This window comes from Asterias amurensis, chromosome 8, assembly GCF_032118995.1.
Source record: "Asterias amurensis chromosome 8, ASM3211899v1".
Classification (NCBI taxonomy): Eukaryota; Metazoa; Echinodermata; class Asteroidea; order Forcipulatida; family Asteriidae; genus Asterias; species Asterias amurensis.
In genome coordinates this window covers 22,786,074-22,800,852 of record NC_092655.1, presented here as the reverse complement: position 1 = coordinate 22,800,852, position 14,779 = coordinate 22,786,074, and the positions used below count along the sequence as shown (strand labels likewise).

Sequence of the window (14,779 nt, the reverse complement as noted above, 5' to 3'; positions counted from 1 at the left end):
ATCCGCTCGCAGTCCTCTGTTGGTCGATTCAAAGAATCCTTCAAAAAACACATTGTCTCCCATTATGTAACATAGTTGTGATTCTGTCATTATTTTGGTTTAGTTCTATCGTCGTGGCCGTCTTATGGTAATTGTATTGTTTGTTTGTTTGTTTGGTTTTGTTTGAGGTGTTAGTTTGAGGTGTTTGTTTGTCTTGTTGGGTGTTTTGTTTTTGCGTTTCGTTTATCCGTCTCGTTTTGATGTCATTGTTTTTACTATACGCATTGTTTTATAATTTAAATGATCTTATTACCTTCCTTTGTTTTGTAAAGGCATCCCAGCTTACAAGCTTTGCTTTAATGGGCCGTGCCTCCATACAGTTTTCAGTCTTGTAACATCCTATTGTTTGTATTTGTATATTGTGTTTGTATGGAAATAAATGTTGATTGATTGATTGAGTAACTACCAATAGTGTTAAGTGCCTTTAAGTTTTATATTATTCCTGCTCTAGTAAATTTATCTTTGTTCAACCCCAAATGATTGATTTTTTTAAACAGGCACAGCTGCAGCTTATTCTGATTGACCAGATTGTAGGAGAGATGACTATACCCCTGGACAGACTGAGTGGAGCAGCAATGGCAGTCAGCCAAGCCTCAGGTGAACAAACGTTCTCATGTTTAAAAAAAAGAAAATTCTCCCGAAGACGAGCAGAGTATATTGTTTAAAACGTCAAGACCAAATCGGCTCTTTTCAGAGCCAAGACTCCACATGGTTGGCCATGCAAGTTTACTATTATTTATAGTTTATTCTTATTCTCACATCCTATTCAATCAATCTTTATTTAGCAAAATCATTACGAACATAATGAAAAAAATGAAGATTGTACGCAGCAGCCCAGGGCCCAATTTCATGGCTCTGATTACTGCCAAATTCTGAGTGTACAAAAACCATTCTTTGCTTACCGAGCAAGCGCCAAATTTCTTCATAAAATAATCCATACACTGAAGAACAAAGTAATGCCTTAAATAAACCAGATATTTTAAGTGAAATGTCGCCAATATCAGTTTGTTTTCAAAAGGCTTTTCTAGTATTAGAGGCAAATAAAGTTTCACTCAAACACTCAAAAATAAATTACCACACTTTAAAAATTGTAATATTCACATCTGAATGGAACATATTATATGAACATTTTAAACAAGTAGGTTGCACAGTTTGTTAGTTTCCTACAGGGCAAGTTGAGAGGTAGTCTTTACTAGCTAGTAGCAGTTTTTACTAGACCATGTTTGCGGGGCTAGTATTAAAGGCAGTGGACACTATTGGTAATTACTCAAAACAATTATTAGCATAAAACCTGACTTGGTAACGAGTAATGGGGAGAGGTTGATAGTATAAAACATTGTGAGGAACGGATCCCTCTGAAGTAACGTAGTTTTCGAGAAAGAACTCATTTTCCAAGAGTTTGATTTTCGAGACCTCAGAATTAGAATTTGAGGTCTCGAAATCAAGCATCTGAAAGCACACAACTTTGTGTGTCAAGGGTGTTTTTTTCTTTCATAGTTATCTCGCAACTCCGACGACCAATTGAGCTAATATTTTCACAGGTTTGTTATTTTATGCATATATGTTGAGATACACCAAGTGAGAAGACTGGTCTTTGACAATTACCAATAGTGTCCAGTGTCTTTAAGGGCAAACCCTGCTGTTGATTATTCTGAATTATCTTCTGTTTTCTTTGTACATGTAGGTCCCTCCAGACTGGAGCTCCTGGATGAGTTTCAGACACAGTCCGACTTCTTGACGTCTACAGTTTCAGGCATCCGTCAGGCCTGTGCTGTGGCTCTGAAATCAGCCCAAGCAGGACCCTTTAAGACCGCTGTGTTTGCTGCCGTTGATGCTTTGTGTAGACTAACTCCGATAGCTGTTACCCAAGCAAGGAATCTTGCAGGTATATAATAGAAATAACTTCTATTTGTATGAAATAAAATTAAAAATAATAATAATTACAGCAAGCTCGTATATATGCAGTTCCAAAAATGATCATTGCACAAACAAACAAAAACAACATCAGCAGTATGCACACACTAGAATAAATAAGTTTGAAAGCATCAACTGCATCAACTGCACAATCAACATAATGCGCAAATTATATTGTTATTATTATTATGTACAATTTGTGGCTGGTATCCTGCTCATTTCTGCTTAGCAGAAAACTGTTGAGCAATATTTTCTGCTGAAGCACCTCTATGAAATTGGGTCCTGTTCCAAAACCAAACCTAAATCATTTTTGAGAATGTGTGATTTGATTCCTTTCAGATAATGTTGTGATGTCCAGAGCAGACATTGGCAGTGTGAAGAGAGAATGGGCGTGTAATGCCAGGGCAGTCGTAGCGGGATTGAACAGTATTCCTGATGCTCTGTCATCGGCCGTCAAAGGTAATCAGTCACTTTTATGCAGAGAAGAAATTCATCCATATTTAGTTGTAACTGCAAATTGATACCAAGAAACAGTTTGATATGATTTTTAAAGATGTCAATCTAAACAGCTTGGGTAAGTTTAAACAAAAAATTTTAAATGTTTGTTGTTGTTCAGAAACACATTTAAAGAAAACTATGAACTATTTTTTCTTGTTGCGAAAGCCATTAAAAGAAGACACTAAAGTCCAAACTTGAATAAAAACACACCTTTTCAAGCTGTTCTTAAAAACACATCTGTTCAATCAAACTTTGCAATTTGTATTTGATTCTGCTGTAATGCATGTATTTTTATGCTCTTATATTGGATTCTCAATTAGGTTTTTGGTTGCTTTCTCCCCTAGTGCTTTGTATCCTATAGAAAATGCGCTTTATAAATACAATTATTATTTGTTCACCATTCTATTAATTCCACACCTATCATCAGATGTAACTACTGCTCTGAGATGCAGCAAGCAGATGCCCGCATCCATCTTCCACTCAGCAGGGTCTGCCTACGAGGAGAGCTCGAGGCCCCTCGACACGACTGGTCTGTCTCCACTACAGCTCAACCTCCTTCAGACTTTGCCTAAGCAAGGTATGTCCAGTCCTAAGTCTCTAGATATTATAATAATAATAATAATAATATATTGAACTTATATTGCGCTCTCTCCAGGACCAGCCTATTCGAGAATGCATAACAAAACACAATACCAGTAAAAAAGATTAAAATTATGAAAATTAATCCATCCGAAAGCAATCAAATGCATAATTACATCAAAAATCCATTAAAAAGTTACAGCAAATAACAAAAGTCCGGTAAAAAGTTACAGCAAATAACAACCAGTAAAAGTTGCAACAAACAATTACAAAACAGACTTAAAAACACACAGAAGCAAATTGCACAAAGATCATAAAAGCTGTCACCCACACAATTGCAATAAAAGTGTAATTACAGATCGTAAAAAGCCTCCCTAAATAAGTGAGTCTTTAGTTTGGCCTTGAAGGACCCCAGCTAAATACCTCCCCATAAACAAGTCGGTAGTGCATTCCACAACTTTGGAGCAGCCAACACAAAGCATTATTGCAAGCATTGAAGGCACTGGACACCTTTGTGGCCCCTATTATGTTATCCCAGTTTCAGTGCTGCACCACACATGGAGTCATATCTTCAGGCCTGATGCTTCACTGAGGCAACAACAGCGAATTGCCTCCATGCCCCCTGGCCATTGCCTTGGTGCCCTTGAAATGCTCCGGTAGAAATTTACAATTTCCTTTAAGAAGGGTGCCCTCTACCAAGGAGAACATGCCTTGGTGCACTTGCCCTTTAAAAAATGAAACATACGGGCCCGCTTTCTAGATACCAGCGCTATACAAATCTTATATTATCATTTTTAAAATGGCGCTTGTGATTGGCCTATTGTATCTATGCGCATATTTCAAAAATGACCATACATATGTGATGTTTGAAGCTTTGCATGGTGTGAAGGATAAGAATAAACTATGAATAACAGTACACTCTGCTCATCTTAAGGCTTTCTCCTGAAGGAAGTCAGAGTATACTGTTTGAAACATCAAGACCAAACGGGCTCTTTTCAGAGCCACTACTCGCATTGTTGTACCCGCAAGTTTACTAATATTCATAGTTTATTCTCGGCCTTACATGATTGTGAAATAACCTCACACAATGCACCACCCCAAGCTTATAACCTTCCATTTTAATCCATGGCGTGATGTAACACTTATAACAATCACCAATTTGCTGTGCTTTCCCACCCTAATACTCCTTCCTTATCCCTCAACCCCCGACCCCCTCCTTTAACCCCTGACCCCTGACCCTATCCTCACTCCACTGTCACCATGAAGGCACCACACCAGGCTTTGCACCCCGTCACCATTCCACTCCCACTGCACTGACGAGTGGTCTCCGTTCATCGCCTGCCTCACCCTCCCGCCTACCCCAGTGGCGTGCCTCGTTGCGTGCCTCATCTTCTAGTCGTCATTCTTCTCCAGGAGGACATCCAAGAGAGACGGAGGAAGATGAGCAAGATGGAACCAAGAAAACATGGACCCCAAAAGAGGTGGAAGACCAAAGAAGGTAAAAAGGACTTATAGAAATTCACCACCAGCGTTCATTGGCTACCTGTTAAAGAACAAATCCATTTTAGGATTGCTCTTCTAGTTTTTATGGTAATTAATTTGTGAAGTATTTACCAAAAGTACAGCCTACCTTTTAAAAGCTGAAGTGAAAACATTTACAATTTTGTTTCAAACATCCAAAAACTAACACACAAAATGTGTTTATAACCTTACATTAAGTGTGCAGGATGACAGTTTTTCTTCTTCAAATCTCGTAAAATGCTTCTGGTCTAAAACATTGGCGACTCTTAATAACAAGATTTTCATGCCACTTAAAAAGATCGAGTGTCCATGTTTTACATTAACCAAATGTAAAAATTCCCTTTGTGTTTTTTCTACAGTATGTATCGAACCCGATCACTGGGACTGCAAGAGTAAGTTCACAATTTCTTAATAATTTTGTTTTTGACAATTGTGTCAAAATTGTCTGTATTTTTAATGGTTTTAATTAAACAGCGATTTGTGATGTCTGTGACATGGAAGCAATTTTTAAAATAATGAATATTATTATTATTATTTTTATTATTATTGTTACCCATACATTGATACTCGGAACTTTCCTGAGTTCTTTGAAAAAAAAATCACAGGCATATTACGTAGAGTGTCGCGGCCGAGTGGTTAAGAGCATCAAATTCAAGTTCTGGTGCTAATTCACCGGAGTGTGGGTTCGAATCCCGGTCATAACACTTGTGTCCTTGAGCAAGATACTTTACTATAATTGCTTCTCTTCACCCAGGGGTATAAATGGGTACCTGCGAGGGTAGAGGTTGATATTGTGAATGAAAAGCTTTCGGAGCACCACGGCAGCTCGGGGCTGTATACTCCCTAATGGGAGCTGAGAAAGATTAAAGGGATGTTTATTGGCCCAATGACCAGGGGACAAATGTAAAGCGCATTGATACGGTTTACTGCGAAATGCGCTATATAAGAACTTGTTATTATTGTTATTATTACTATTATTACTCGGTTGGGATTCGAACCCACAACCTTTGCAATTCTTAGAGCAGTGTCTTACCAACTAGACTGCCGAGATTGCTCGATAGCTAGAGGCAGTTTTTTGTTCCCACTTCATTAACCCAATACACAAAGACTCTGATTACATTAAGCACTGCTGTTACCTTATTTTAAACTATATGAATGAATAAAATATAATTGGAATTCTATAAACTGCAATTCTTGGGAGGGATTGGCCTTGAAGGCAGTGGACACTATTGAAATTACTAAAACCTTACTTGGTAACAAGTAATGGGGAAAGGTTGATAGTATAAAACATTGTGAGAAACGTCTCCCTCTGAAGTAACTTAGTTTTTGAGAAAGAAGTAACTTTACCGTGATTTGATTTCGAGACCTTAGATTTAGGTTTTGAGGTCTCGAAATCAAGCATCTGAAAGCATACAACTTCGTATATGGGGTGGTTTTTTTTCTTCATTATTATGTCGCAACTTCGACGACCAGTTGAGTAAACATATGTTGAGATACACTAAGTAAGAAGACTGGTCTTTGACAATTACCAATAGTGTCCAGGTCTTTAATCTTATGAAAAAGAGTTCCATGTACTGCCACAGGCCTGCTTGGATCATGATAATGCATGGTCCACCTTCAATTTGTAAGCCCTGGTAAGTATTGTCCTACAATAATAACATAGTTTTTGTTTTGTTTTTCACAAAATTAATTTTAAAGTATTAATTGACCTGTTTCATTCTGAAACTCAGGTTGCAGAAGACACCAGTACAGCGTTCAGCAACCAGTACCCCTACATTTTCAACTCCGAAGATGGAGAATGAAGCAAGCTTCTTGAATCACACTTACAGCAAGTGCAGCACCTCCATTGCTGTGAGTCAATTTAGAGTCTGTGTTTTAACCTAAAATTCCCAGCTTTTGAGGTTTTTGTAAATTCTGTATCTGAAAAAAAAAAAATTTTGCTCACCAAACAAAAATTATCTTGCTGATTTGTATTGCCTTGGTACATCCAAAAGTCATTAAAATTTCTTGGGTGATAATGCCCTCTTGTGTACATGTGTAATTTGTGACCGCTTTTTGATTACATTAAACAGATTGTACATGTACGATAATGAAACTGAAAGAGTGAAAGGAAAGTCACAAAGAAGTGTGTTCATAATTTATGTATGAAATATTTTGTTTAATGTTATTGCAAAAAAAAAAAAATAATGTTATGAATCCTCCACACAAAGTGACATACTTTGTTATGGGTAGACGTAACTCTTTTCTTTAAAGGGAAGGTACACGTTTGGTAATTACTTAAAACAAATATTAACTTAAAAACTTACTTGGTAACGAGCATTAGAGAACTGTTGATAGTATAAAACATTGTGGGAAACGTCTCCCTCTGAAGTAACATAGTTTTTTAGAGGTAATTTCTCACTAAAATAATAAAAGACTTCTAGCTAGAAGTCTTTTATTCCTATCTATAAGCACACAAATTTGTCCAACAAGGTTGTTTTTTCTTTCATAATTTTCTCGCAACTTCGATGACTGATTGAGCCCAAATTTTCACAGGCTTGTTATTTTATGCTTTTAAATGATGGGATACACCAGGTGAGAACACTGGTTTTGGACAATTACCAAACGTGTACAGTGCCTTTAAAGGCAGCATGTAAATTACCCCCAAATTGAACTTTTTTGTATTACCATGGAGCTGAATAGTTTCTCTATTCGTTCATACTGGGGCATGGTAACATGCAGAGTTTACGCTCCACTAATCATAGCCTGTTCAGTAGACCATCTGCTCCCCTGGGTTGCAATGTACACAATTAAATTCACTTGGATACATGTAAATAAACAACTTTTCTCTTCTGCTTTTAGCAAAAAGTTTGGGGGAAAAAGGTTTTAAAAGCCTGGGGGATTTTTAAGCTGCTGAATGGATTGCACAATGAATGGGAAGTTCCCTTAAGTTTGAGGGTTTGAGGCGTAACATTGTGTGTTTTTAGAGTATCAAAGGTGTTTTTCCACAAATGAGGATTATTTGAAATAAATATTATTAAAATTATCACTATTAAATCTTTCTGGTAATGCAGCCAATGAACACTCAATAGTGACTAGCACTCTGAACTATTGAGGGCTTATGATAGCTGTATGTAGAAGACCAAGAAGAAATGTTCAGTTTTAGATATGAGGGAAAAGACCAATCCGACGAAACAAAATTGATAGCGCCCTCTGTTGAAAATTACCAACTGCGGTGTTTTTTTGTGCACAATCTAAGCATTGAAGACACCGCAGCAAATGGCGCGCGGTGCTCAACACTTGCGCGCTCGGTGCGTGTCTGAATGGTCTATACCACCCAAAATAAAAAAAAACCTGTGCCATCAGGTAGGGACTGAAAATGCTATGCTCTGGTGTGGGATTCGAGTTGGGGTCAACAGAGGTGACCCAGGTCAAAATTCCAGTTGAACCTAGTTAACTGGGGTCAACTGGTTCAACTGGAAAGTGACCAAACTCGTCCATTTTCCATATTAACCAACTGGTTTGAACTAGGTTTAACTGTGTTCAGCTAGGTTGAAATTATAAACCAGTTGGTTTCTGTCCATTTTCCATATTAAACCAACCGGTTTTAACTGTGTTTAACTAGTGTATCAACTGGTTTCAACTAGTTCCAGTTAAACCCAGTATAACTAGGTTGAACTGGAATTTCGACCTGGGGAAAGGCAGTGACAGCACACCCTAAATTGTGTTACCTTGGGGAAAGATTGGGTTCAGCTTAAAGACATTGGAATTGTCAAAGACCAGTATTCTCTCTTGGTATATACCAACATATATGCATAAAATAACAAAACGTGTAACAATTTTGGATCAATTGGTCTTTAAAAACCCAAGAGAATAATGCAAAAAAAATATAATTTGTGTGCTTTCTGATGCATAATAAAAGGTTTTTGTATATTTATCAAACGAGTGACGTAATGATTGTTCTTCCTTTAATCATGTAGGCAGCTGCGTTGGTTCTTCAACGAGAAGTGGAGAAATGGGAAGATGAGACGAATTCCATCGTCAGGGTTGCCAAGACGATTTCGGCTCAGATGTACGACATGGCAAGATTTTCTCGTAGAGTCAATGATCAGGCTGTGAGTAAATTATTAATTGTCTGTGATTGAATAGGGAGAATGGATTGTTGAAATAATTATTACTGGTTTATTGTAAAAAAACACATCTGTTTGTCGCAGTCCAAAGACTGAATTAAAATAGAGATTTACATTTTTATATAAACATTTTAAGAAGCGCAGGAAATGAACAAGAATGTAACTTGCTAGCGGGGCCAATTTCATAGCGCTGCTTAATGGTAAGCTAATTTTTGTGCTTACTGTAGCAGGAAAATTTGCTTTTGCATATGGCTGTTTCACAGGTTGGCAAGAAAATTAGGCGGGCATCTTACGCATTCAGCATGAATTTACATTGTTTAGTCATTCATTTGCATACAGTATTTACTAAAAGGTTAAAGGAACGTTACAGAATTGGTAAGAAACAAAAATCGTGAAGATCACAGATTTACATAAAACATACACGGTCTAATGATGATGATAGTTGAAAACATCCCTCAAAATATTTCTGTCTGAAATGTCATATTTGGTGAGAAATCAAGAATCTAACTTCGCGTTTGGAGTTTATCGCTCAGTGAGTGTTTTATTCATTTTTATTCTGGCATCGATGCAATGCAAAATTTGTAATCGGTTTTTCACTATTCTCTCATGACCAAGATGGCCAATCGATCTCAAACTTCGACAGGTTTGTCAGTTTATGTATGGTGGATGACATTTAAAGTGCACTGTCAGCAACTGTTTTGTTAGCAAAAACCAATTCTGTAATGTTCCTTTAACATGCCTTTTTGTGTTGCGTGAATCGAAATTGCACAGTAAGCACAAAATCAGTTGTTAGGCAACTTTAAAACATTTGTTGCCGTTAGTTATTTTGCTTTCTTTTTTTATTGCACCAGGCTAAAGATGAGATGATCAACACATCCAAAGCTATCGCTGCTAACGGTCGAGTCATCTTCAGATTCGCTGAAATCATCTCCAAATACTGCCTGAATGAAAGGTGAGAAAAGGTGTCATAATGGGTGTCATGGCCGAGTGGTTTAGAATTTTGAATTCAAGTTCTATTGGTTAAGTCAACGGAATGTGGGTTTGAATCCCGGTCGTGACAGTTGTGTCCTTGAGCAAGCTACTTTACTACAATTTTTTTTTTCAGACAGTGGTAAAACTGGGTACCTTCAAGGGTGTGTATTGAAAAGTCTTTAGAGCGTGACGGAAGCCCAGGGCTGTATACTTGACACCCAGAGAGCTGAGAAAGATTTCAGGAATGTTATTGGCCCAACGACTAGGGCGCTAGTTTAAAGCTCATTGATACCTTATTGTAAAATTCACTAACAAGAACTACAAGCAGTTATTAATATTCTTATAACTATTAGGGTGATTCGTTTGCTCGTATCATGTCTTTTCAGAGACCCCTTTCAAATCTCAACACTCTTTTTTTTTCCTGTTCTCCCCCCCCCCAGCCCTTTAAAAAAAAGTCTGCATGTTTTGGGGTTTTCTTTTTTTCTTGTAAGTTTGTATATAACTATATAAATATATTTTGTCCTATAAGAATTGTTGACATTTGTAAATCTGCCTGCATGGCCGCCAGTGCAGTAAATAAATAAACCAGAATATAAGAATATTGGGGTACCACAGAGACACTATTAGATACAGTTTTGGTGGATAACTGGAGTAGACTAGACTTAACCATGGCCAATCTTAATGTCATGGGAAGGCTGTGTGTTTGTCCAGTCTTGTCCAGTTCTGCTAGTACAACTGGACAAGAGACAAAAGGTCCCCAACCAAGTATTTACTAGGGTCAATGATGCTTGACTTCCTGAGTAACACTGCTGCTGTGTACATTATAATACAATTCTGGACAATGAAGTGGCCCTGACCACTGCCCAAATCCAGTGTCCTAAACACAATCAGATCAATGATACACCATAATAGAGAGCCAGGTTATTGAGGTTGACAAAACATTTCATTGCACAGGCCTTTCCCTTTTAATAAAGATCATGCATATGGGACTGAAGGCAGTGGAGTAGTATCTGTTCCTATGACTAGAGCAAGCCTGTTAAAATGTTAAGACCAATGAAGAACTCCACTGAAGTGAGGTTAATAAATAGAAGTCCCCTTGCCACAAAGGCCTGGCAGATTTCCTACCTTCCGTCCGCTCAGGTAGTAGTTAAAAAGGAGGACAGTTCTTTTTAGGACTGAGAAGAAGTCTTCCGAATTCAAAAACTTACTCTGCGGCAGTAGAGAAATCTTCTGAATTCAGCCAAATCTACCTTGTAAAACATTCTGTTTACTGATTTATGTCGTCAATACAAAAATTCTTCCTTGTCTACAAACTCAAAGGGAGTCACCTTTGAAAATAACAGGGAAAATCATGGCTAGCAAGGTTGCAAGAAAGTTTGACTTCTTTTATGTAGATTTCAATTCCATGTTGAGTTAAAAACAAAATGAACAAGTTTTTTTGCCATCCCCATAAAGTGTAAGATTTTGTGCTTTCTGCTTCGTACATTTAATCCAAATGCATGTGCCATTGTGAAATTGAAATAACAGATTTCTAATGGCAGATTGCCTGATTTTCTGAAGCCTTTGGCTCCGTTTTATTCTTTAATCTCTGTGCATTGTTTATTGTGCCATTTTTGTATCTGCCTGTTGTAACTTTTGATGTTTGTGGTGTTTTTTTTTTAACTTTAGCGTGCAATGCAATTTCTTCTTTTTAGAGATCATTAAAGTTTTCTTATGTCTTCATTGATGATCAGTGTTTTGAATTGTTTTCAGAGTTGGCAGTGATCTCCGCTACTGCGCTGAGAACATTCCATCCCTCTGCACACAGCTCAGTATCATTGCCAGCGTGAAGACAGCCACACCCAACGATGACACCACAGATATCATCTTAATGAAGAATGCAGATAACTTGATGCAGGCTGTGTTGAATACTCTGAAAGCTACGGAGGCGGCTTGTGTCAAGGTAAAAGTCATGTCCTAGGAATGTTAGTCTTTAGAATATCCCATGATTATAGATAGATTAATTATTCGTAATATTTCCGATGTACACAAGTTCAAAGTTTCTCTGAAAACTCACAAAACTATAAATTAAAGAAATACATCTTGAAAAGGTGACACCTTTTCAAAATGTATTTCTTTAATTTATAGTTTTGTTGCTTTCCATTGAAAAATACTGTATGTTTTCCCGTATTGTTATTTTGCTTTCTTTTTACTAAATATGTGATTGATTTTGGCTCATTGATTTTGTTGATATAGCTGCTATATAAATGTTTTCTGATTGATTGATTGATTGATTGATTGATTGACTGACTGATTGATTGATATGTACATGTATTGTTTTGTTTGCGTTGTCTCTGCGCCTTGAATATCTCTTAAGATTGATACGGCTCATTATAAAAGCCTGTTACTATGTGGTATGCAAGCCTAATACTTTACAGAGGCAACTAAGGCAATCCTCCATGCCCCATGTGTCTTGGTGCCCTTGAAATGCTCCAGTAGAAATTTACAATTTCTTCAAAGGGTGCCCTACCTAGGAGAAAATACCTTGGTGTCCTTGCCCTTTCAAAAACGAAGCATGTAGACATGACATGGTTGTACACATTGTGTAAGGTTCTTTTTACTTGCCCCCCCCCAAAAAAAAAACGAAAAAAAAACACCCCAAAACAAAAGAAAAACTCAACACTAATTCTGTGGGACAAATAGTTATATTATTCTTCTGCCGTAAAACCTGATCAAAATGAAATAGATTCGCTTTGTGTTAACTTTGTGTTATCTTTTGTAATTCTTTCTAAATTCATCGATCTCATAATTTTCTCCATTGTCATTCTATTGCTTGTCTAAACTGTCTTAATATGTTGTTGTTTATTGTATTGTGTTGTGTTTGTTGTATGTAGCTGAGGTCCTTCCTAATCTTTGATGTACCCTAGGGATCCATGCTCGACAACCCGTGCTTGTTAATGGACCCTCTCCTCTCCCATGCATTGTTGTAATTTTTTTTTTTTTTTTCACTGCATTTTTAAATGTATTTATTTCTATACTCTGTGTGTGGATAAGAAGTTTGGTCATGATATTTTTGTCCTTGGAAAGACACTTAACTGTAATTGCTTCTCTTCACCCAGGGATAATTGGGTGACCATTAGGCATGTTAGGTGGAGACGGTTTTTTCGTTTTAACGCGTTACGCTACATAATTGGCAGCACAGGCTGCGTAGTCCCCAGGAAGCAAAGATGGTTTTATTAGGAATAAAAAGGCCCAGTGATCAGGGGGTTAACAATGTTCATTTACTAGGAGCATCATAATTGATTTTTACTGGCGCTAAATAATTCAGGTTATTGTTAATGAACTTCTCCCCAAGTGATATCCTGTGCCATAATGTTCAATGTATTTCAACTTACGCAACTTTCTTCAAACATATATCCTTGCTTATTGAATTCAAAACATATCTTGAAATTCATCTGTACCAGACTTATTTTGCTTACTAGGCTAATGATTTCATCATCATTCCTTTGTATTGTCAATTGTGGATTGCTTAATTTTAATATTGTAAAGCGTTGTGGTACCTTTTATGTGTAACATCACAATATAAATGCTTAGATTATTATATTATGTTAGTTTTACAAACAATGTTAACAAACGCATGTCCAATTGGGTTTTTTCCCGATTAGTTTCAAACCATCTTTGAGTACAGATCAGATAGGTTTATTTAACCCTTATCTAATTTGTTTGTTTTCCTGTAGCTAAACTTTTGTTTGCAAGTATTTTTTCTGTTCTTTGTGAAATGGCAGAATAAAATATAATAATAATAACACAAGGGAATGATTGGTTGATTCAAAATTTTATCTTTTCTCATTCAGGGGTTGAGACCGGCTCCAGGCGGAAATAGAGACGAGGAGGAAGCCACTGCATTGGCCATGCAGTGGAGGCTGAAACTAGACCACCATCGCCAGCAGGAGGCTTCTTCATACGGTGAGGTGGACGCCCTCGGATTGAGGAGGTTATCAAGAAACTCATCCGCACCAGCTCTAAGTCAAATACTGATTCCCCGTTGATATCGAGATTATCTCAGTCTGTATTTCATGTTTGAAATGACATTTTCATTCAAACAAATACATATATTCAAACAGATACATAAAGTGGAGGCTCCACACGCCCAGTTTACAATACAACCTAAAATGTTGCATGGTATAAGAGAATCACCTGAAGGGGATGTGACTTTTTCTTTATAAATATCAAGTCATAAATCACAAGGGAAACTGACGGGGGTAATTTTAAATCAATTGTGGGTTGAACAGTAGAAAATTACCTTGACTAAAGACAAAAACAAACATGACAAAACAACAAGGTCGTTTCTGACTTCTGCATTTTTTATTGACTATACTCCCACAATACCTAGCTATGTTACAGGCACAATCAGTAAAGTCACTTGTTATTAGAATATATATTTTTGGTCAATCAATCAACTTGTTGTGTGTCTGAAGTTGTTAATGTTTAATGAACACATTACTCATCATTAAAGGCAAAGTAAACCTCATGTTTATGGAACCGTTCCATTGTGTTAAAGACACTGGACACTATTGGTAATTGTCAAAGACCAGTCTTCTCACTTGGTGTTTCTCAACATATGCCTAAAATAACAAACCTGTGAAAATTTGAGCTCGATTGGTCGTCGAAGTTGCGAGATAACTATGAAAGAAAAAACACCATTGTCACACGAAGTTGTGTGCTTTCAGATGCTTGATTTTGAGACCTCAAATTCTAAACTTGAGGTCAAATTCCTGGAAAATTACTTCTTTCTCAAAAACTACGTCACTTCAGAGGGAGCCGTTTCTCACAATGTTTTATACCATCAACCTCTCCCCATTAACTCATTACCAAGTGAGGTTTTATGCTAATAATTATTTTGATTAACTACCAATAGTGTCCACTGCCTTTAAATATATGTAAATGTTGAATACAACAAAACTAACATGTGAAAATTTCATTTGGGTTTTTGAGATATCGCCGAAAATCCAGAGCAAAGCATAATGTCCCTTATAGGAATACACAGTCTGAGAAGCGATACTGCAGTAACACTTCTCAAATTTAATTTTCAGGGTATAAAAACTGATACCTTTTTACAAAATGCTTTATACTATCCAAAACTGCTGTAGGCTTTTAACCAAGAGTTT

The 14,779-nt window shown here is 37.0% G+C and overlaps 1 protein-coding gene across 3 annotated transcripts in view; it reads left to right on the top strand.

Annotated features, from left to right (window-relative positions):
* LOC139941220 (uncharacterized) overlaps positions 1-13,666 on the top strand; it is a 32,996-nt gene extending 19,330 nt beyond the window's left edge. For 2 of the 3 annotated variants that reach the window (XM_071937680.1, XM_071937679.1), the window contains 11 exons: positions 537-636; positions 1,724-1,924; positions 2,293-2,412; positions 2,879-3,028; positions 4,297-4,528; positions 4,911-4,943; positions 6,282-6,402; positions 8,511-8,645; positions 9,512-9,612; positions 11,385-11,574; positions 13,466-13,666. In XM_071937680.1, coding sequence (XP_071793781.1) covers positions 537-636; positions 1,724-1,924; positions 2,293-2,412; positions 2,879-3,028; positions 4,297-4,528; positions 4,911-4,943; positions 6,282-6,402; positions 8,511-8,645; positions 9,512-9,612; positions 11,385-11,574; positions 13,466-13,660 — 1,578 coding nt within the window. In that variant the 3' untranslated portion in view covers positions 13,661-13,666. The remainder of the gene's footprint in view (positions 1-536; positions 637-1,723; positions 1,925-2,292; positions 2,413-2,878; positions 3,029-4,296; positions 4,529-4,910; positions 4,944-6,281; positions 6,403-8,510; positions 8,646-9,511; positions 9,613-11,384; positions 11,575-13,465) is intronic. The other variant, XM_071937681.1, reaches the window with a different exon arrangement.
* The last annotated feature ends 1,113 nt before the right edge of the window (positions 13,667-14,779 follow it).